General features: G+C 47.0%; 1 protein-coding gene across 2 annotated transcripts in view; it reads right to left on the bottom strand.

Annotated features, from left to right (window-relative positions):
* Positions 1-24,165, bottom strand: part of LOC144791952 (peptidyl-prolyl cis-trans isomerase F, mitochondrial-like) — a 96,913-nt gene that overhangs the window by 11,916 nt on the left and 60,832 nt on the right. For both annotated transcript variants that reach the window (XM_078666780.1, XM_078666781.1), the window contains one exon: positions 10,620-10,708. In XM_078666780.1, coding sequence (XP_078522906.1) covers positions 10,620-10,708 — 89 coding nt within the window. The remainder of the gene's footprint in view (positions 1-10,619; positions 10,709-24,165) is intronic.

Genomic DNA, 24,165 nt, shown 5'->3' with positions numbered 1-24,165 from the left:
ACTTGATCAATGTCACTGGAAGGGTGAATGTCTGGGCGAGAATCGGCAAGGATGGTGAGGAAGCCCTGGGCATCGTAAGTGTTCCATTTCCGTGACTGACCCCCGGCCATTAGAGGGATGGGAGTCTGGCCGGCGACTGTGATGGTGGTGTCCACCAGGTGGTGGTCAGACCAGGTACAGGGAAGAATATCTGGTAAGGACAAGGCCAGATTACTGGACCAGATCTGGTCCAGGATCTGACCCTTAATGTGAGTGGGTTGGGAAACGTGCTGAGTGAGGTTCAGATTTTCAAGGGTCTCGAAAAGCTCTGTGGCATGCGGACTAGCATTGGGGTTGTTAAACCAATAGTTTAGATCACCAAAAATGGCGAAGCTGGAATGCACTGTTAGCAGGGTGGACAGTTGTTCACTCAGAATAGAGGAGAAGGAGGGCATAGAGTAGGGTGGTTGATATAGAAGGAGAAGGGTAAGGGACCCAATGTCAGTTTGTACGCTAAAGAGTAGATTATCAACCCCCGGGAGGGCAAGGGAATCAGAGGAGATGGAGGTCAGACGTTTTGATATAATGGCAGCCACCCCGCCTCCGGGCCGGTCGTCAGGGCGGTCGGCATGGAGGATGTAGTAATCAGGGGGAGGGCTGCCAGAATATCAGGAAGAGATTCAGAGGTTAGCCAGGTCTCTGTGAGTAGGAGCAGGTCAGGGTTAGAATTGGACAAGAGGACAAAGATGTCCTCGGAATGTTTCACCAACGAACGAGTATTTAAGTATAATACCCTGAGCGAGGTGAAGTTCCTGCTGGGCGTGGCTGAGGGAGGGTGTCCGTCTAGGTGAGATTGGTCATGGCGAGAAATGCCTAGGGCGGATATACGTCGGATGATAGTGGGAGAGGTCATGGGTGCGGGGAGTTGGAGATCCCGGAGGGATTGGGCCGAGTATGTGATAGGAGGGTTATAGTGCAGTGCCCTGAGGCCCGGTCTGGCGCGGACGGGCGCAGATGGGCTTGCCTTAGGCGTGCCTTCGGCGCGCCATCGTCGCGCCTGCTGCGCCCGTCCGCTGCGCTTCCGGCTAATGCACATAGTTTTATAGGAACGTCGGGGGCGATGGGGAGGGGGGAGGGGTGTGTGGCCAGCGTAAGTGGGCGGGGCTAACTCACTCGCTGGTGATGGCGGCAGAAAGGAAGGATTCCCCCGTGACAGCGTCGAAATCGGCTGTTCGGGAGGTAAGGAGATGAGAGCCTAAGTTCAGTGCAGGTAAATAAAAACACAGTAATTTACACGTTTTAAAAAGCAATTCTACAGCGCTCCCGGCTTTCCGCCTCAGGAGGTTCTTTGACTGGCGGCGCTTGTAGTCAGCGCGCCCTTTTTAACCTGAAAGAGGGGGGCGTGGCCAGCGTAAGTGGGCGGGGCTAACTCACTCGCTGGTGATGGCGGCAGAAAGGAAGGATTCCCCCGTGACAGCGTCGAAATCGGCTGTTCGGGAGGTAAGGAAATGAGAGCCTAAGTTCAGTGCAGGTAAATAAAAACACAGTAATTTACACGTTTTTTAAAAAGCAATTCTACAGCGCTCCCGGCTTTCCGCCTCAGGAGGTTCTTTGACTGGCGGCGCTTGTAGTCAGCGCGCCCTTTTTAACCTGAAAGAGGGGGGCGTGGCCAGCGTAAGTGGGCGGGGCTAACTCACTCGCTGGTGATGGCGGCAGAAAGGAAGGATTCCCCCGTGACAGCGTCGAAATCGGCTGTTCGGGAGGTAAGGAGATGAGAGCCTAAGTTCAGTGCAGGTAAATAAAAACACAGTAATTTACACGTTTTAAAAAGCAATTCTACAGCGCTCCCGGCTTTCCGCCTCAGGAGGTTCTTTGACTGGCGGCGCTTGTAGTCAGCGCGCCCTTTTTAACCTGAAAGAGGGGGCGTGGCCAGCGTAAGTGGGCGGGGATAACTCACTCGCTGGTGATGGCGGCAGAAAGGAAGGATTCCCCCGTGACAGCGTCGAAATCGGCTGTTCGGGAGGTAAGGAAATGAGAGCCTAAGTTCAGTGCAGGTAAATAAAAACACAGTAATTTACACGTTTTTAAAAAGCAATTCTACAGCGCTCCCGGCTTTCCGCCTCAGGAGGTTCTTTGACTGGCGGCGCTTGTAGTCAGCGCGCCCTTTTTAACCTGAAAGAGGGGGGCGTGGCCAGCGTAAGTGGGCGGGGCTAACTCACTCGCTGGTGATGGCGGCAGAAAGGAAGGATTCCCCCATGACAGCGTCGAAATCGGCTGTTCGGGAGGTAAGGAGATGAGAGCCTAAGTTCAGTGCAGGTAAATAAAAACACAGTAATTTACACGTTTTAAAAAGCAATTCTACAGCGCTCCCGGCTTTCCGCCTCAGGAGGTTCTTTGACTGGCGGCGCTTGTAGTCAGCGCGCCCTTTTTAACCTGAAAGAGGGGGGCGTGGCCAGCGTAAGTGGGCGGGGATAACTCACTCGCTGGTGATGGCGGCAGAAAGGAAGGAGTGCCCCGTGACAGCGTCGAAATCGGCTGTTCGGGAGGTAAGGAAATGAGAGCCTAAGTTCAGTGCAGGTAAATAAAAACACAGTAATTTACACGTTTTTAAAAAGCAATTCTACAGCGCTCCCGGCTTTCCGCCTCAGGAGGTTCTTTGACTGGCGGCGCTTGTAGTCAGCGCGCCCTTTTTAACCTGAAAGAGGGGGCGTGGCCAGCGTAAGTGGGCGGGGCTAACTCACTCGCTGGTGATGGCGGCAGAAAGGAAGGATTCCCCCGTGACAGCGTCGAAATTGGCTGTTCGGGAGGTAAGGAGATGAGGCCTAAGTTCAGTGCAGGTAAATAAAAACACAGTAATTTACACGTTTTAAAAAGCAATTCTACAGCGCTCCCGGCTTTCCGCCTCAGGAGGTTCTTTGACTGGCTGTTGACATTATCTTGGACAATTCATTGTGTGTGCTTCTTTTAAATTTAAGTTTTGTTGATTAATCGTTGGGGCCCCTTGACCTTTGGGGCACAGCAAAACCAAATTATGTGGCAGGATTGAATAAATTATGCAGCAAGCAAAGGTAAATTATGCGGCGTAATAGAGCACATTTTGTGATTACATTACTGTTACATCTTTATGTATTTCTCCCTTGTCCCTTTCCCTTTAATCTTTGTATATATTTGATTCTGGCACCTGCTAGATCTTGGTAGAAGTTCTAAACGGAACCAGAACGTTGACATTACTCATCTGCAGGCTGCTGGGATGGTACTCTGCCATTGAAGATTAAACTTCTGTGTTTCATTACTCTTGGACACAGATATCTTATTTTAGAATCTTACACTGGCGACGAGTTACTTCAAGGTACTTGCTACTTATTTTGGCACAAGAGCGGTATCACTACATTTGGGATTCTTTTGTGTGAAACCTTTCCTGGATTGGTTGAATATCGCGGAGAACTTACAACATTACATTGATACAGAGATGTCAAAAGGACTTCCAATATCCAAGAGAGGGATTTATTTTGTGAGTTATTTTTTTACTACTTTGGCCCAGAAGCATCAAGCTAGAATCCGCTCGCAAAGGGGCAGATTCTCAGAATCTGCCCCTTTGCGACCGGTATTTTTGCATTTGGGATGCATCATCCCAAATGCAAAAATCGCAAATTAAGAAATTGCAAAATTGCGATTACTTGCATTTAAGGAATTGAGATTCCTTAAATGCAATGCATTAAAGTTTAAAAAAATAGCGATTTCGCGAATAGGGCTTGCAAATTACCATGAAGTTGAACCTCATGGTAATTTGCAAAAACTTTGAAAAATGCACTAAAGTGCATTTTTCAAAGTTTCATGTTGCGCACACACATGCCCTAAGGGCATGTGTGTGCGCAACATATGTGCACAGATCAATTTCAGGGGTGCAACAGGGTGTCCTTTGGACACCCCTGCACCCTTGAAATCGCATTCTCAATTTGCAATTCGCTAATTGCGATTCGCAAATTGAGAATGTCTTCCCATTCATTCCTATGGGCCTCTAGGTCCATAGGAATGGGCCTAGAGGCATTTTGCTATTCCTTAATAGCGAATCGTTATTTTTCGCTATTAAGGAATAGCAAAATGGGTTCTTGATGCATCTGGGGGTTTGTTTCCTTACCGCGTTATTCAAAGGCCCAACGACGGCTCACGCAGCTATTTTTATGCAGTACCTTATCTCGTCATCTCCGAACTCCTAAAGTTGCGCAGTCACGTCTAAGGTATGTGTTTTCTTCTGAGGTTGCGTGCTAACATGAGAAGTCTGTTCTACGTATTGCACCATCACGCTGATTGATGTGGCATCCCTCCACCATATTCATTCGGAATTCCAATTGCATAATCACGCTGAAACACACTGGTTGCGTGGCAACACTCCGCCATTTTCGTTTGGGTTTTTGTTTGCATGAACATCCCGATACTTGCTTGTTACGTGACAACCTTCAAGCATCGTTTTGGAACTGAATATAAAAGTCTCTTCACGCCGATGTGCACGGCTGATGAAAAAAGCCAAGCTTGTGCACGACTCGTGACATAATTATCTATGTACTTTTATGCCGAGGTGCACGACTGCACAACTGTCTCCACGTGAGTTAAATTGTCACATATCCTCACATCATTTGTTTACACCACTTGCTATTACACTGTTGTGCACTACTGGGAAACTTAAGTGCACAGTTCTCTACACGCAGATGTGCACGGCTGGAAATCAAACTGTATTTGTGTAATTATTTGCTTCTAAGGTGCGTTTTTTACTCACATTTTTTGACCATCACTTGGTACAGATATTACTTTATATTTTCACTCACTCAGTTTTAATAATTTCCAAAATGTTTACAAGCTATGGGTGATCCTCACATTCCTTGGTCTACATTGAAGGAATAATTTTAAACTTATATGAAAGCAGGATGGGAAATGAAAGGGAAAGACAGATTTTACTACACTGTTTGGTTTCAGAGGGTCAAGCAGTTTTTAGGACTTTACCAACTGTCCTAGAGGATTTAAGTCGTTTCGAAGAAGCCTTAGACCGAATGGAGTATAGATTTAAACCTACAACAAGTATTGCACTAAATAGGTATACATTTTATACTTGTGCACAAAGGGAAAATGAATAATTTGATGATGTGTTGACTGGCTTTAGAGCGCTTGCTATTACATGCAATTTTGGGTTTATCTGTGATGAGATTATCAGGGAACAAATTATTGTGAATGTAAAGAGTAAAAAAACACAAGAACAACTTTGGGTGTTGGGTAATCCCAATTTGCTTGATACTATTGCTACTGTCAAAGCTTTCGAACAATCTGAACGATGGATGAAGACTGCTGAAGAGGTTGGATCTAAAAATGAGAAGAGTGTAGACAATGTGTGTGTGGTGAATACTCCTCGCAAGATACCTCAACCAGGGGAGAAAACTGACAAAAATATAATTTGCTATAGGTGTGGTAGTTTCAACTATGTAGCATCATTTCCACATTGTCCAGCTATAGGTAAGGAATGCATTAAGTGTGTCAGGATTGGTCATTTTGCTTGAGTATGCAAAGATGACAAGAAGAAATTCCTTAGTAGTGGAAGGGCGTTCCCCATAAAAACTAACGAAGTCTCGTGTGTGTGACCAGGACTGTTTATCCACTAAAGAAACCGGTATTGTTGTATCTGTTGACGGGGAAGGTGAAGTTAAGAAATCTCCTAGATGTATTGTTAAGTTCCAGGAGAAAGATTTGGTACTCATGGCTAACTCCGGGTCACCACGGTCGATTATCACTGAAAATGATTTTGTGTGAATCTGATGTTTTAGCGCAAGGTTTTGATGGTTCCATTATAGATTTAATGGTATATGTAGCTTTCAATGTTTCCTTCAAAGGGAGGACTGCATTTATCAAATTGTATGTGGCTAAGAAGAGTGTTATTGTATTGGGTTGGAGAGACCAATGAAAATTGGGAATAATACTCAATTCTCTCAGTAAAGGACCTGTTTTGGGAGTAGAAGACAACACAAGTAGAAAATAAATTGAGGGTCAATTTCCTGAGGTTTTGTCTGAAAAGGTGGGAAAACTAAAAGGTTTTACTCATTTGATCAAACTTAAACCAGGAGCATTTCCAGTTAAACAAAAGCTCAGTAACGTTCCTATTAATGTGAGAGATTAGTTGGATGGTGTTTTTAAGGAGATGTTGAAAGGAGGTGTTATAGAGGAAGTGGAATCATCGGAGTGGGTTTCTCCGATTGTTTTAGCACGCAAAGCAGACAAATCTCTAAGGTTATGCATTGGTCTTAGAGCCTTAAATGCTAATATTTTTGTGGCCTGTCACCCGTTACCAAATATTAATGAGGTGATGAGCATCCTTGGAGGTGGCACCATATTTTTTACACTTGATCTTCATTCTGCGTATCATCTAATCGAACTGGCAGAAGAATCGAGTTACATGACTACTTTCCTCACTCCTCAGGGTTTGTATCAATTTAGAAGGATGCGTTTTGGACTTGCATCGGCGTAATCTGTCTTCCAAAGGTCTATGTGTCAAATTTTCAAAGGGATGGAAGTTTTCGTCAAGTGTTTTCAGGATTACATTCTTATATTTTCTTGTGATAAAGCAGTACATTCTGGTCATCTGAGGACAGTGTGTGATGTTTTGAGAAAACACGGTTTGACACTTAAGAGGAATAAATGCAACTTGTACCAAGATTCAGGGGAATGCCTGGAACACACATTGTCGAAAGAAAGAATTGTACGTAAACATCTCTTGTTAAAGCAATTCTTAACCCCTTCGATGCGGATGACAAAGCCAGCTCGTCATAGGCGTTACCTGCGCTACGCGGATGACGAGCTGGCTTTGTCACAAACTGCGCGTTTTTCAAAATTCAGCGCACAGCGGGAAAACCCGCTAGCGCGGTAGCAGTTAAAGCCCCTGCTCCAGATTCAAGAGATAAACTTCTCTCTTTTTCAGGTCTCTGCGAGTACTACAGTAAGTTTATAAAGAATTTTGCTTCCAAGATGGAATCTTTGAGAGAATTAACAAGAAAGAACATGGGGTTTGAGCGGGGAGAAAGACAGCAACATGCCTTTGAAAGCATCAAGGCTGATATGGTGACAGCTCCCACTTTAAAGCCATACTGTATCAATAAGATTTGCATAATTACAGTTGATGCAAGTGTATATGTTTTGGTGGGTACTGTTGTCACGTGCTGGTAAAGAAGAGTGGAACGTAGCATTCGCTTCTCATACCCCCAATGAAACTGAGAGGCATTAGGCAGTTATTAAGAGAGAGTTACTAGCTTGTGTGTGCGCGGTGGAGCATTTCCACAATTATGTTTGCGGAGCTCGTTTTATTTTGAGGACAGACAACAAGCCGCTTGTAACCATTTTGTCCCCTGGGGGTGGTCAGAAAGCTACTGTACGCATAGCAAGGTTAATGTCTCACTTGCAAGAGTAAAATTTCCTAGTGGAGTACGTGCCAGGAAAAATTAATGTGACAGCAGATTGTCTTTCCAAGTTGCCTTGTAACATAGGTGAGGGGAGGGGTGATGAGGAGATTGTGGCCAGTATTGAGAAAGTGGTGTCAGGGAGGTTTGGTACTATTACCAAAGAGATGTGGAGAGATGCCACAGAGAGCATACATTTGCGTCTTAAAGTTACAGAGTATGTGAGAGAAGGGTGGCCTCCTAAGGGCGAAATCCCTGTAGATTTGTTTCCATTTTGGAAAGTCTCGGGTGAACTGGAAATCTGGTGAATGTCCTCCATGAAGAGATTGGTTAGAACTGTGTTCTGGTGGCCAGGGTTGGCCAGATTTGTAGACAGAGTAGTAAGGGAATGCTCTGATTGTGCCAGCAGTGAAAAAATGCTGAAAATTAATCATGCTCTTTTAGTTCCTGTGGAATGGCCTAAATTTCTGTGGCAAAAAGTGGGTTTGGACATTTCAGGACCATTTAATTTTTTGCCTTGTGATTGCATATTTGCTTTAGTAATGATCGATTATCATTCAAAGTGCGCTAGCGCATGTGAGGTTTGCAGAAGGTTCTGTGGCGCTCTACAGAAGTACACTTGAAAGTTGTTGTGAACTTATTTACGTGCTGTGCTTTGAGGTGGAGATCACCCACTCCCCAGTTGGATGACCAAATTCACCCAGTTTATACAAAAAATTGGTTTCCCCAGCACACACTAATGTCAACATGTATTACATAAATAACACATATCAACAATTCTTGTCTTTCTTTGTATTTGTTAGGTTTAATCTCATTTGTTCTTGTTTAGTTATTTTTTAGCCTCTTTGTAGCCAACACCTGTTTCATTGCCCATGGCTGGTGGCCGCAACTTCCTCAGGGCTAAAAGATACAAGCATATGTATTTGCTACTAGAACATGATTGGTATTTTTCTAACAATTTGTAGTATAAGTGACATATGTGTCTATATCAAGCTTACTTTTCATTCAGGTGACTTTTTGTGTGTGGCAACCCATGCACATTGGTTATGTCATACAGTAGTGGATATACAAAGCAAAGAAAGTTATATTCCTCTGAAAGAATTTGCACCCCAATTATTGCAAACATTCAAGTCTTTAATTGTTTCTTATATAGCCTAAGATCCTGGATATTCCACAGGTTCAAAGGAAGGGAATTCCAGGCCGCTGCTTCCTTGACAGAAAGAGAGTTCCCCCCCAGGCGAGTCCTGCGGAAACGAGGAACCACTGCCAGTCGTTGCGAAGCAGAACGGAGACTTGTTTGTTTTCATTTATCCTTTTATGTTTTGTATTTCACATTTGTCTTGGAAACATGCTCCTTTGATGATATCAATTGCATGCTTATGTGTTTCAATCAAGCTTTTCGTGCAACCTAATATTTGTTGACTTGTGACCCCCCTAAAATATAGTATACCTGTTTCGTCGGTATGTTGTTTTTGGTAATTCTGAGTGTGGTGGAAACACATATTTTAATACGCTCACAACAAATCAATACACTAGTTGTTGACATTTCCACACATTGTTTGTGCGCTGTAAACGTCTATCAATAAAACTGCATGTCTGTACAAAGGTATGGGTCATTTCAATTGAATATATGTTGTCTGTAATTGGAGTGCGCTACCACGCCATACATACTCCAATTTACCCTACTCCACTCTACTCTGCACCACTCCACGGCACTGCACTCTACTATGCACCACTTCACCCTATGCCACTCCATGCCACACTGCATTCTACACCACTCTACTCTACTCCACTGCACTCTACGTCACTTTACTGCACACCACTCTAGCCACTGCACTGTACACCAGTGCACTCTACTCCAATCTACTATACACCATTGCACTCTATGACACTACTCTGCAACACTGCATACTCTGCCACTGAACTCTACGCCACTCGACTCCACGCCACTGCACTCTGTCACTCTACTCCACTATGTGCCACTCCACTCTATACCACTAAAATCTACTCTGTACGACTCTACATCACTGCACTCTGTGCAAAGGGCTCTACACAACTTTACTCAAAGCCAATGCGCTCTATGCTAATCTACTCTGCACCACTGTACTTTATGCCACTTCACACTAGTCCACTCTACAACACTCCCAAACACTCCATTCCACTTTGACGCTCTATTCCATTAAACTCTACTCCACTCTATGACGATCTACTCCACTCTTAGCTACTCCATGCTACAATACTCTGCTCCACTCTATGCCCCTCTACAACAGTACTCCACTCTACTATGCTCTACAGAACTCCCTCTACGCCACTCCATACTACTATGCTCCACTATACTCTACAACACACTACTCCACTTCACTGCTTCACTTTATGAAACTCCACTCTGATACTCTATGCCACTGCACTCTGCCCCACCCAACTCTACAAGGCTCTACTCCACTCTTTGCCATTCCACTGTCATACACTACTCCATTCTGCGACTCCACTCTACAACAAACTACTGTGCTCTACATCACTCTACTCTACAACACTCTACTCCACTCTACGTGACGCCCTCTATACCACTCCACTCTGCTCTACACCATGACTCTCTTTGCCACCCCACTCTTCAACACGCTTCTCTACTCTGACACTCTACCTCACTCTGACACTCTATGCCCCTCAACTCTATGCCCTTCCCCTCTATAACACTCTACTCCCTCCACGACACTCCACAACAATCTACACCACTCCATGACACTACACTTCACTCCACGCCACCCAAGTCTACTCTACACCACTCTATGCCACTCCAAGCCACTTTACGACACTCCACTTAACTCCATGCCACTCTCCTTTACCCCACTAACTTTTGTTCATGCTGAACACCAGCCACACTGGTGTACAATAAGGCTAAAACATATTCGGAAAGCCAATAGGTCTTGCAGAGGCAAGACCTATTGGCTTTGCCAATGCTTCTTTAGAAAAAGGCACGTCATGGTGCAATAGTTACTTCAAACCTCCTTCCCTACCTTTAAAATGGTCCATCTTTTGATGCATATGTTTCTTGTAAATTTGCACCTAATGAATCCACATGCCCCTATGTTTTTAGGAAATCATGGCTGATCCCCAAGGGTCCAGTATCCAAACCCAAATATTACTGTGTAAGACCTGAAATATAACAATGGGGCCCTAAGCGGGAATACAAAGCAGTACCATGCTCACCTGGCACATGAAACTCGGGATAATCCGATGAAAGATGGAACCCTTGTACCCAAAACCAAATTCTCCAGTGCACAGCTTCAGGAAGTTCTCTATTGGAATAAACAAGAAATCATTATTATTGAATACTCAGGGAGACAATGGAACCTTCCGTTGTATCTGCTGACCTAGGGAAGAAAGATCAGCAAAGGTTCCCACAGTATTGAATAGGTCATATAAGTACCAGGCTTGTGGTGCACACAACTCAAGTTGAAAAATCCCCAACTTCAAAAAGGGTCCTTTCATCTCGATAAAACAAATGTATGGGCACCCAAAATATGTAACACTGGCATATGTATGTATGTTGTATTTCTATAGCTCAAACCTAGCCAAAAGGCAGTGAATTGCTGTACAGGGTCAAAGATGAGCATAAAGTCAGCAATTGATAAGATAGGCAGCTGGTCTGTGAACTGTTAATGTCTTGTTTTGGAGTGTTTTTAAAGAGGTGTGTCTTCAACTCTTTCCTAAACTGGGACAGATATAGGGCAGTCCTGATGTAGAAGGGACATACATATGTAAGACATTTCACATGTGGAAATTCAGTGGTGGCACCATGATGACTGCTGCAAAATGCTTCCATGTTAACCCTGACACATCAAGCCAGGCTTAACATTTCAGCCAGAAGCACGCTGCATGCTCAGATACTTGCAATGCTTAAAGCTAAACTGCAAATCTCAGAATACCTCTCACTGCTGGCAACAAAGCTGAAGATGACCCAGGTCACAGGGGGTTAATTGGCACTGTGTTCTGTGTTCACTTTGATGCATTTTTCCAAGGACACATGTGAGATGCATGAGTCACTATAGAGAAAACATGGGGGCAGATCTATCATGGTTTTGTGTCGCCCTTGCGCCAGTAAGATTAAGCCACGCAAGGCCACCTTGCATGGCCCTGTATTGCTTGATAAATCTAGGGTAACACAACACAGCGCAAATCGTTTAAGTTATTCTGCCCTAGGGAGGTGTTCCATGGGAGGAGCATAGGTGTCCTCATGCATACATCCATGGATTTTGATGTATTCCCAGATTTACCATAACTGGTAGACCTGGAAATGCGTCAAAGTGCTACGCCTCCGCAAGTGAGGCGTAGCAAGGAGAAATATTTTGTATTTCTCCTCGTTTTTCCCTCTTTCTATGTGTGCTGCATTCTACAGCAAAAATAGAAAGAGGAAAATGCCTCTAAGGATTGTTTTTATGCAGGAAGGTGCCCCTTCCTTCACAATAACAATCCTGGCTGCCATGCAGGTACCCTTGCACCAGAGCACATGGGGGGCCTGCGTTGACACCAGACAGCACATTGTGCGCCAAAGCAAAGAAAGAATGTTAAAAACAGGGCATTCCTGCACTTTCACGCAACACAGCGCAGCAAGGAGACTTGTCGCGCGGCGTGAAATAATGATAAATCTGCCCCGTGGTGTTTATGTCATGTGAAACAGTGGAGTAGCGGGAGGGGCTTGGATGTGCACTGCTTGCACTGCCTCCCCACTTTAATTGTGCATTTCATGCACGCTAAAGATGTTTTCTCTCACAAGCATGGGTTTAATGCATGGTTGGCCTCCTCTAAACCCCCACTACACAGACAGAAAGGCACACATACAGACATGGCATGCCGGTTAGGACCATGACAAGAAACAATGTACAAAATCAAACTGAAAAACTATTTTTATGGGAGTGCAAAACGAGAGGTCAGCTGTAGTCTGAATCACTGACTACAGCTGTGTTCTTCTTAATGAAAACACAGTAGTTTTCCTATTCTAATAAATACCATGTGTAACAAGCTGCCTCGTGATCATCCGGAGTTGGAAGGCCCCAGGAAAATCCTCTTCCGAGAACAGCTGTCCGGCATGTAAGCTTTTTAAGGAATTAGAGCTGGGTGTCAGCGTTCGGGTCAGAAGGACTAGATCTATGCCAGATTTTTTAGATATCCCAGTCCCACCCCCTACAAGATAGATTTGCATGCACCGAAACTCAGTTGAACTAGTTTGCTTAATCAGAGCCTATCCAGGAACTCCTGTATGGATTCAGCCCTATGCTGGATGACCCGATGCAGAACTCTATACTGGGAAAACAGGAGCCCGATAGGGTTGAAAAGCCCCAGATGATCGGTAAGCAATGGGAGGTACAGCAGGCCCGGTTTCAGGATTTGGGATCTGAGAGGACCATGAAGAAGCATGGGTGGGCCATAGAGATGAATGGGCTGTCCAAAGACTCCTAGGTGTCTGAGAACTGGGTCTAGTGTGAGCTCCACACCCTTATTATGCCAGCCTCTGTCTGCTAGTTTACCCTGTATATTACTAGATGTTTAAACCTTTGGGCTTGATCTTTTCTGCTTTCTCCACCTCACCCTTCTTTCTCTGTGTCTCACCTTCCTCCCTCCCGACTTCATCCTCCTTGCTGGCCCACTCACTTCACCCTCGATTTCCTTCCATCTCACTCTGTACATCATCTTACTCTCTCTCCCCACCTTATCCACATGTCCCCGTGCAGTCTCTTTCTCCACATCACCCTCATATTGCTCTCACCTCATCCTCCTCTCTTCCTCCTTATCCTACTTTAGCTCTCTCCTGACCTCGCCATGCGCTCACTGTGCGCCAACTTACTCTAGCGCCACTGCTTCCTTCTCTCTCCACTTCACGCCTCTCTTTACCTCCCCATTCTCTCTCTTCCTCCCCCTCTTCTCTGTCCCTCACCCTTGCCCACCCTCCGGTCTCTCCGACTCACCCTCCATCGCACCGTCCTCCTTTTATCCTCCCCTCTGCCTCAGCCTCCTCCCTACTACCTTTCCATTCCTCTGCTTCACCTTCCCTTCTCTCCACCTCGCCCTTCTCTCTATCAGTTAGAGCTCAAGGGGTAAGAACAGCACTATAATGAGGGCCACTGGAATTATGCAACACGGAAGTACCAAATTATGCAGCAGTGTTGAATACATTTTGCACTTCAGCATAATGCGAGGTAGTATTACTTTATTGTTTAGTCATTTTTCACACATGAAATAGGTTTTACCTCATTAGTACCAGTTTAAAATCCAAGTACCGCAATAAGCAGCTGAAAAGTGACGAGTAAACCTTTGCAAAGGGCCTTACCCTGTGCAGCAACATGAGACCACGCATTTAGTAATTTGTGATCCGTTTAAAATGGCTTTTTGTTAAAGTCTGCAAATTATGAAGCAGATGATGGATTATGTGGCAAATGTGCCAGATCCATAATTACACGGAAAACAGTGCGGCTGCAGAATCGCATTATTCTAGTGACCCTCACTATAATCCACTTCTGTCTGTTCATGTGACAAAATGAAGGAATTTATTGGGAAAGAATAAATGCAGGGCCACCAGTGCCCCAATGTCGGGTGAATGTTATTTAAATTCCTTCTATTTATTATAGCAAGCTCTGCCTTCTGCGAGCACCTCAGGAGATTGAGAGTAGGCTGGACAGAGGCAGCACGTGTTGACAGTGCTGCCATGGAATTGTTGCCAGTGCTTTTCTTTGTATAATTGGCCCTTGCACTGCTCCGTTTCTTTCTCTATCTGTATTGCATTAGTGAAACGTGACATCTTTTCATTTATGAACAGTCAGCACATTGCCATTGGCAGTGTTTTTACATCATATAGTGCCATAAGCAGGGTCACTGCAATTATGCAAATCTTTGGCTGCTGATTGTTCCTTTTAATTATGGTTTTGCAACATTTGTCACATAAACCATCATCTGCTGCATAATTTTCAGATTTTAATAAAAAAATTACGTGTTTCTCAAACGGATCAAAAGTTCCTGAAACTGTAGTGACACCTGCGGCTGCGTAGCAGAAGGCCCTTTGCAATGGTGGGCTAACCACTTTTCAGTTCCTATTTCTGTGTTAAACTGGTACTAACGAGGTGTAACCTTTGCCAAGACAGTGTTAAAGTATACAAAAAATAAAATAAAGAAATAATACTTTCACAAAATGTGCCTCTTTATGCAGTGTAATTTGCCTCTTCTGGACACAAAATTTTGTAAATCCTGCAGCATAATTTGATTTTCCCCGGCCGCATAATTCTATAGGGCCCCAGCATAAGTGAGGAATAGCGTCATAGCAGAAATAAAATAAATTAGTACTAAGATATATATCCTGCTTGTGTGCACATTTTCACTTACATTTCTTAAAATGGCAAAATCCTTCACAGTTTCTGCCATAAAACTGGTTTAATCTCTTTATTACTGCCATGGGAGCATGCGGTCTCGATATAGCGTGGGTGTCTCACATACTCTTTCTATTTACACTTGCACAGTAATAGCAATCACCCCCTATGACCTCACCCATCTCCCCAGGCACTTATGGTAGCCCAATGCATTGGCACTGACTATACATGAAAGCTGCCCAATTTGATTTTCATAGCGAAGCCGCAGTCCTGTTTTTTTCTTTCATAAAGTAAAAAAGGAAATTGTTGTTTCCTTCTTATAAATGGGTCTTGAGCGGGCCACAGGGCTATTTTGGGAGCGCCTGGCCCGCCCTCTAGAACCGGGCCTGAGGTATAGGAGAAGTGAAAGGTCCAGGGGGGAACAATGTAGGAGTGGCAAAGCGCATGTGCAGTTTACATTAGAACAGACATCTTTTGGCTCTGACAGACACCATTGGTCCATTAGAGGTCACCCACTGAGTTGCAAAAGAAGCAACTCCAAATACCACAAAAAACGACCCCTTCATTATAAAACAATCACACACAATTCCCGGGGCACCACACTCCATGATACGTCCATCTGCATTGCGTGTGTCACTCCTTCAGGTTACACAGGCTCAAAGCTCTGAGTGTGCAGGTTGTGTCTTATGTTTAATTCTTGCCCAGGTCCTTCACTCCCCGTCTTCCAGAGAGAGACCAGGGACAGCATCAAACAGGTTTCGCCCCCACATCGCCATTGTATAAGGAAACGATCTTACTCCCCCCGCATAGAGCCGCTGGGGTAGGAGGCACATATCACCGAGGAGGAGTGGGTACTCCATTTTAAAACCATGTTCGACTCCCCTCAGGAGCATGCTTTTAGTGAACCCCGGAGCAGCGAGGTCGCTGTGATAAGTTTTGACAAGAGTGAAATCATGGACGGAATCAATAAAGCCCCAGGCCCAGATGGGATCCCGCCTCATTTATTCAAGTCAGACCCTACATTCTGGACCCCGGTTCTCGCGTCACTTTTTAATGCTGCTGCAATAAATGGGTGTCCACAGTCATGGGATTCCTCAACTATAGTCCCTGTCCTCAAAAAGGGCGATAGAAGTAGTACTCACTGCTACAGACCAATTTCTCTTATTGACTCGGTGGTCAAAGGGGTGGGTAGGGTCCTCTTACAGAGATTAAATACAAGGGCAGACGAGAATAGGATTATGTCAGAAGCCCAGTATGGCTTTCGGCCGGGGCACTCTACTGTTGCCCAGTGCCTCAATTTATACTTGGTATTGAGTAAATACACTGTCGCTCGCCCCGTAACCATCCACCTTGCCTTCATGGATCTGTCATCAGCCTTTGATTGTGTAAACAGGGCAAAGCTGTGGCAGTCCATGAGGGCAATGGTGGTGGATGATAGTATTGTTAATTTTCTTGAGGACTTGCACTCATCGACCAAAGCCAGTGTCAGATTCTCACCAGATCTGCAGGTAACAAGGGACTTCGAGATCAAGAAGGGAGTCAGGCAAGGCTGCATTCTTGCGCCTTTTTTATTTAATATTTACATTAATGAATTAGACAGTGTGCTGAGGGCAACGGGAGTTGACTTTCCTTATGTAGGATGGCGGAGTATTCCTGTTTTGCTTCACGCGGATGATGCCGTCTTATTATCCAGAACTGAACTGGGTTTACAAACCCTTTTAACTGCATTCTCGGGCTTCATGTCAAAACGGGACTTGGCTATTAATAATTCGAAGTCCGATGTTATGCAAGTGGGGAAGAATACAAAAAAAAGTTTTCAATTCAGAACTGGTAACGATAAGATCCCCCGTGCTAGTGTTTTCTCCTACCTGAGGGTCTTATGTGTCGATCAACTCAAATGGGAACCACTAATCCAGAGAAAAAAAGGGGATGTGATACGGGCTAATGCAGCTATTTTTAATTTTGCCTCTAAGGTGGGGAAGAAACCGACAGGAGCCATGTTACAGGTGTACCAAGCAAAAAGTATAGCCATAGCAAGCTAGGGCAGTGAGATCTGGGGACACTCGGCAATAGAACCCCTCCAGATAGTGGAAAATGGTTTCCTAAAAAGAGTATTATGTGTCCCAAAAGGAACATCGAATATGGCTGTACATGAAGAGTTGAGGGTCTAATACCTAAGTGATACTCTTGTACTGCGCCCCTTGACTTTTTGGTTAAAGTGTTGGCTTAAAGATGATTTATCCCTTTCTAAATTGATCCTAAAAGAATGTTTGTCCTTAGATAACATGAACCGCGTTTCCTGGCTCAATTATTTGGTAAAGTATTACTGTTATATAATAAATAACTTAAAGTGCATTGCGATATATGGAAATTCACTGGCTTAGCATAGCTGATGTTCAATTGACATGGGAAGAATCATTGCTTGAGAATACTGGATCGCATACGACATGTATATGACAAAGGTTTAAGCTATGATGTGATGCAATGTTACCAATAAAAAACAAGTTACAAAAAAATATATTGATCTTCCGCAATATCAACTGAGTATTAAACTAATTGATCTTCCTCAATGTGAACTGATCATTAAACTCATAGATATGCTTCAATATTAACTAAGCATTAGCTCATTGACTTTCCTCAATGTGCACTAAGCATTAAACTCATTGATCTTCCTCAATATGAATGTAGCATTAGCCTCATTGAGTTTCCTCAATATGAACCAAGTAGTTAAGCCCACAAATCACATCAGAAGAGTGCAGAGGCCACTTCATTTGTTCTCCAAAGTCAATGATTGCTCAAGTTCATGACCAGTTCTTCTGGACCCCAAGGGCAAGGGCAGCAGTCTTTCAGTAGCTCTTGACTGGCTAAAGGTTAGTTATCATTTGCTCAGTGCACCAACTAGTTCATTTTCTTTTTGAGGCACACTACACAGTCTACCAAGTCATGCCTTGCCAGAACTCCTTCATACCAAAGTGATGTCCAGAAGGTTGGCATTGGCATAATAGCTGAACCGGGCTGAACATCTCCTTATTCTCTGGCACCTCATTATATTCTGACAACATGCTTCAAAAGCCCATTGATGTGGTGGTGGGAGGAGGTGGGAAATGTGCAAATGAATATGCATTCATCCCATATGATTTTCAGGTCTATAGATATGAAGTTTGCTACATGGTCAGAAATCACCTGTGTGATAATAGAAAAATCTAACAGGAGAAAAATTACCAATAGGACCTCTGGCTGCCGAAGTTGCAGGCAGGTAAAAGGAATCAAGAGTATACTCACCCTCTCATCTGCATTTCAGCCTTCGGCTATGGCACCGTGAGTACTGATTTGATCTCCTCACTTACCACTAACACCCTTCATTGAGTTATTGAAGGTGACCATTAGTATCAGTGAATAGTATTTATTTTCTGCCAAGAATTTACCATCTCCAAAACCAGAGCAATCATCTAAAAGCTGCTGCTAAATACAGGGGTAAGATCGAGCATCCATAATAACATTAGAAGGAGCGACTCCACTGGAAACAGTTAACATCTCAGCAAAGTTCTTATTTTATTGCAGACGTGGTTTTATGCCTACATTTGCTGCCCTGAAATTCTGCAAGAAAATCAGATCCAAAGTCCTCACTGTAGAGCGATGCAGTGGAAAACTCCTCACTAGAATCAAAGACTCTCTGTCTTTCTCTTGAAAGGCGTGAAGCCAAAAGAACACACCTCGGCCTCCAGCGAGTCTTGTTACGAGACTTAACATTGGTTCGCAATGGGAGAAATGGGGAAAAACCTCAGAAGCCCTTGAAATTTTGCTAAAACTGCAGAATTCTACAATCTGAGGGTGGCCCTTGTGGTGCCCTTGGATGGATAGGGGGAACTCCCTTGCCTTCAAATGACCCTATGACACTTCTCCTAAACATTCCTCTGTCTGACACACTTCACTGTTGTCTGGAATATCTGAGAAGAGTCCAGGATTTCACAGCTGCTGTCTAGGCACTCCTCAATCCAGCACCTTATGCATCACTTGCCTTTTCCAGCACATATATAACAAAGGCAAAAACAAAAAAGCATTGGCAAAGCCAATCGATCTGCACTCAGGTGTCGCAGGCAGGACTGATTGCTTTGACAGTGTCTTTCCCCATTTTGCTTCCACCCATGACATAACTTACATAATGAGGCAATAGTTCAGCCACTTATAAGTAAAGGCAATTAACCTCATCACAAGTGTAAATCGACCGGAATTTTTTTTTACTTCGTTGCTAAGGATGCTAGACCACTCTCTATCCACTCTATACCTCTTTTATTTTTTTAGTCGTACTTTTCTCTTTATACTATGTCTTCATGTTATAGTAATAATAGCCTATAGTACCATTTCATAGTACAAAATAAAATCATGTTTCCATGCAATATCTATTAAACCATAAAAGGATTTCCATTCTAGGTACACCTGTGTGGCAGGAAGCACCCATCCAGCTATTTTAAAATGTACTTTTTTATTGGAAGCATATGGACACGATGTTTAGGTGGCAACGTGTTTTATTGTTTGTATTATTATTTTGGTGGCACGTGCTTGCATAATAATAATATAAAGTTAACCAACACACCAACTTGCCAGACAAGCTGGCTTTTGCCAATGCTTGTTTCAACAGAGAGGTGATGATAGCTTGAGCCCAAGGCCACTTTAATGATAGAAGTGATACATGGTGCAAACAACAAAAAAAGCCCTGGGAAAGAAGCCACAAGCCAGCCAGTGCTAGTTGAAGACGTTATGTTATGTTGATTTAAGGGCGCACTTATCATGAGGGTATCCAGGCGCTTGAGCAGGTGTGTAGGCGTGGGGCCCCTGAAGACTTATTTGAACAGCCAGGTCTTCAGGTACTTGCAGACCTCAATAAGCGAGGGGGATGCTCTGATGTGTTGTTGGATGTCGTTCCATGGTTTGGGTGGGATGTAAGAGAGCGAGCTGCCTCCTGCTCTGATTTGGTGGATGCAGGTGTGTGCGCGCAATGCCGGGCCCCGGAGGAAGCACAGTCGCAGACTAGTCTTCCCCCGGGGTCATTCGCGCGAGACCAAGGCTAGCTAGGGGGAAGGGGAGGAGTTAGTGGGGAGGTTATAAGTGCAGGGGAGGAAGGGAACTTCCTCTTCCTGCACTCAGCACCATCGGGAGGGTTGTGAAAAAGGTAGTGGTTTTAGTTCAGGTGGCCTTGTAGGGGGCAATTTTTCTGGCATTTTACTGGCGAGGTTGCTGATCGGCGACGGGGAGCATTTGTGTGCCGGTGGGAGCGTCGGTGAATTTACGATGGCGGAGGTCCCGGCAGGGAAGGTGAGGGCGGCATTGTTGGTCCTAGCGAGGGCCGGACATGAGGATTTACGGCAGACTGGGGTTTCATCCCAGGAGTGGGTTGGCTGTGAGAGGGCCCCGCGCGCGGCGGTTCTCGCGTGTCAGGATGACTCTCGGCTGCCCAGTGAGCAGGCGGCCGAGAGGGGGCGGGGCAGCGCAACATAGCCGGCGTCGCGGGGAGGCAGGCGTATGAGCTTGCCCCCACGCATAGTACCCTCAGCTGGAGTTTGTGGCCGCAGGGCGGGTGGCAGCCCCTTCAGCACTGGCCCCTAAAGGGGGGGGAGGCGTCTGGAGGAGCTCTGGGGGGGGGAGGGGGGAGGCATGAGTCCGGGGGGCGGGTCTTGAAGTTGGTCTCGTGGAGTACAGGGAGTGTGCTTAAGGAGACTAGCCTCTCAGCGCTGCAGGTTCTGGCGCCTGGGTGTGCTGGTAGGGGGGCAATGGGAGGACGCTCCCAGTGACCTGTCTGTGGGGTGTACGGCGGGGACCCCGGCTCCAGACAGCGGGGGGGGGCGCCGAGACAGCCAGGGGAGATAGGTGGGGGCGGCCTTCCTGGGTGTCCTGGGGAGGGTCGGTGGTCCTGCCCTGGGGGCCCCTCATGACTGGTATTGACGCCTGGAGCGGGGTTACAGGGCTAATGCCCGCCCCCTCCCCTCCCGAGTTGGGGGGCCAATGGCGTGGGGGAACGGGTCAGGGAGCAGAGGCTCCTGGCGCTATGGCAGGAGGCGAGGTGGGCCGGACGAACTGTGGCCCGGGTGGGAGCTGCCTGGGGGGATGAGTTTAGGGACCCCCTACCCCACATCGTATGGGGAGAGGTTGGCAGAGCAGGAGCAGTTTGGTAGGAAGGCGAAGGGCATGGAGGTGAGCGGAGGGTTGCACGAGGTCAGGGGTCAGGTAGGGACGGCCAAGACGGCTCTGAGGCCCGATGGTGCTGGGGCCCACTCAGGCTGGAGCGACCTGAGGGGTGGGGTGGGGATCCAAGCCGGCAGGTGTCGGCAGAGGTCGGGGTGGCCTGGCGGGGCGCAAGACGGCTCCAAAACGCAGGCCGGAAGCAGCAGGGCGGTCCGCGGCGGCCGTCCCTCCAGCGCGGGACCGGGCTACGGCACGTGTACGACTGGTGTGCAGAGAGCGCCTGCAGGAGTGGGCAAAGGTGTGCAGAGAGCGATGTTGGCAGTGCTATGCGTGCCTGTGGGTGGGGAGCCTGCATTGGAACTGGATTATGAGGATGAGAGCATGGAGCTTGAGGTCGGGGAGGTGAGGGATGACGAGGACGACAACAGAGGTTTTGGTGTTTAGCAGGTTTCGACGACGACGAAGGGCAAGGTTCAGGCGGTGGCAAGGAAGGTGTCGGCTCCTGGGGAGCGGCCCGTGAATTACACTCCACATTAACAGGTGAGGGGTCTTGGTGGACGGCATGGGCCGATGGGGGTGGGAGGAAGGTTTGTAGAGCGGTGGGTGTGGGGGATGGGTCAGTGCGGGAGCCAGGGGCACCAACGGGTGGTCCGCCTGCGGATGGTAAGAAGGCGGAGGGTAAGTCGTTGACTACGGCTGGGATGCGGACGGACAGAGGGGATGGGAAAGAGGACAGAGAGCGAGAGAGGGAATGCAAAGGTACAGAAGGAGCTCCCTTACATGGGTTTGGCTGTGTCGCTGGGGTCTCATTTGTCGATGAAGACCAGAGAGCAAATTTGGAAACATTGAGTATGTGGGTGTTTTTAAGCTTGCACAGGGAGGTGCAGACGATGGGAGGTTCTACGGAAGAGGAGTGGGAGCTGACTGGAAGTCCCAGGGTACCGGTAACAATGGAGATTTGGACCTCTGCTTTCTTGAGTTAGGCCAGCATATACTGCGAGGAGTGTTTGGATAGGGCCATTGCGTTGTGGAAATGCATGGACATTATACGTGAGGCGCAAATGCAGTTTGGAGGTTTCGCTTGGTTGAGTTCTGTTGAGGGTTTCAGGGCGAAAGGCGGTGCCAATCCAGATAAGTATTGGGGGGAAGTTGTCCGGGAACTATGGACGCAGTGGATGGACCCGGGCCAGGAGGCGGCATTGAGGTTTTTCTGGGTTTCACGGAGGGCTTTTGGGTAGGCTCTCAGGGTCCCAGAGTGCTGAGTTGGGCGGAGGGTTGAAAGCTGCTACGGAATTGCCAGGAGTGGTGGATGCGTGCTTGAGAAAGGAGGTTGAGGAAGGAGGGGTAGCCGGCCCGTTTACTGTTTGACCGATGGGTGATTTGCCCATTTCTCCAATGGGGGGGGGGGGGGGTACCGAAGAGGGAGGAAGGGGATTTCCGGATGATATCTTTAGTGCATTCCTGCAGTGGGCCATCCTAAACTTTAGCGGCTGTCGGGATGTCCCTTATTACCTGGATCTTGCCCATGGGGTGCTATTTCCTGTGCCCTGTTTGAACTCTTGGGTATATTCCTGCAGTGGGCCTTCATGACAGTTGGCGGATGTCGGGATGTCGCTTACTACCTGGATGATTCCCCCTTTTTCTTGGGCGGATGGGCTCGGGAGATTGTGGCATGGCTTTGGCTGGGTTTCAGGAGTTGGCAGTGCGGTTTGGTGTCCTTTTGGGGCCAGAAAAGATGGCTGGTCCCAGCTGCTGATTGACGTTCCTGGGGATTGAGTTGGACTCGGTCCAGTGGCGGGCTCGCCTCCCTGTGTCTACAGTGGAAGAGGTTCGGGCATGTTTGCTGTGGGCAATTGGTGTAATGAGGATTGCTTGAGGGCAGTGCAGGAGTTGCTGGTTTTCTTGAACTTTGCTTGCAGAGTAGGCATGGCGGGACGGGCGGTCTGGCGGCGGCCCGGCATGGCCATGTCGGGGGCAGTGTTTCCACGTTACAGGGTTCGGATCTCCATGGGGGTGCGGGCTGACTTGGGGACGTGGCTGACGTTTCTGACTGAATTCAACTGAGTGTCGCTGGACTTTGAAGCAGACAGGGCGGTTTGGCTATGTCTAATTTTCTCAGACACAGCGGGGTCAGCCAGGTTTGGCATCTGCTGGGAAGGCAGGGGTGCGCGGTGAGCTGGCCGGCTCACTGGCTGAAACAGGGGAGGGGCATTGCATTTTTTGGAGTTTTTTCCTTTCCTGGTGGCTCTGGAGGTGTGGGGGGCTGGAATTCCAGAATATGTCCGTTCTTCTCCCCTTTGACATCATGACAGTGTTTGAGTAGTCAAACGCCAGAGAGCCAGAGATCTGAGAGTGCTGAGGTTGCTGCGTAGGTTCATGTTGCAGTGCCTGCGCCTGAAGGTGGTGTTTTGAGCCAAGCATGTCCCTGGACCGGAAAATGACTTTGCTGAGGCTTTGTCGTGTTCGCAGTGGCAGCGGTTCCGGCTTCTGGCACCGGGAGCGGAGCTGTGCCAGACCGAGCTGCCGGCCGGCAGCTGGGCCTTGGGGGAGTGAGAGTGGTAGGCCTGGTGGAGCACTCTATTGCCGCAGCAACAAGGAAGACATGCAAGCTGGCGTGGGCTGAGTTTGGTGATTGTATGGGTGGTGATCCGGCGCCAGGGGACCGGTCAGCAGTGGAACAGGGTGTGTGGCGTTTTGTTTTAGGATGCATTGCCAGAGGATTGACTGCGGCAACGATATCTGGGAAACTGGCAGGAGTGTCCTTTTATTGTATTTTGTTGTTAGGGTTTGATCCAACGAAGGATGTGGTGGTCAGTAGGATGCTCCGAGGTAGGGGTAGAGAGCGTCAGAGTGGGGGGTGGGGAAGTTGTGGGAGGCAATCACATTGAGTTGTTGGTTCGCCTGGTTAGGATGTTGCCAGAATGCTGTTATGACAGGTTTGAGGTGCAAGTTTTCGGTTTGTGTATGGTTTGGGTGTTTTTTGGGGCTTTTCGGGTGTCTGAGTTGTTGGGCACACGGTCCTGGGTTGGGTGACGGTATGTGGAGATCCGGTTGGAGTGTACGTTTGGGGTTTTGGCTGGGTCCTTCTAGGACGGATCAGTTGGGCAGGGGTAAGCGTGTCGGGCTTGGTGAGACAGTTGGGGGGGGGGGGGTGCCCAGTGGTGTACTGGAGGATGTTTTCAGCCGCATCGCTTGGGAGGCAGGGAGTGATTTTCTGT

The sequence above is a fragment of the Lissotriton helveticus genome, chromosome 11 (assembly GCF_964261635.1).
Source record: "Lissotriton helveticus chromosome 11, aLisHel1.1, whole genome shotgun sequence".
NCBI lineage: Eukaryota > Metazoa > Chordata > Amphibia > Caudata > Salamandridae > Lissotriton > Lissotriton helveticus.
Note: the sequence above shows the minus strand (reverse complement) of the source record. Positions and strands in the feature narration are given on the sequence as shown.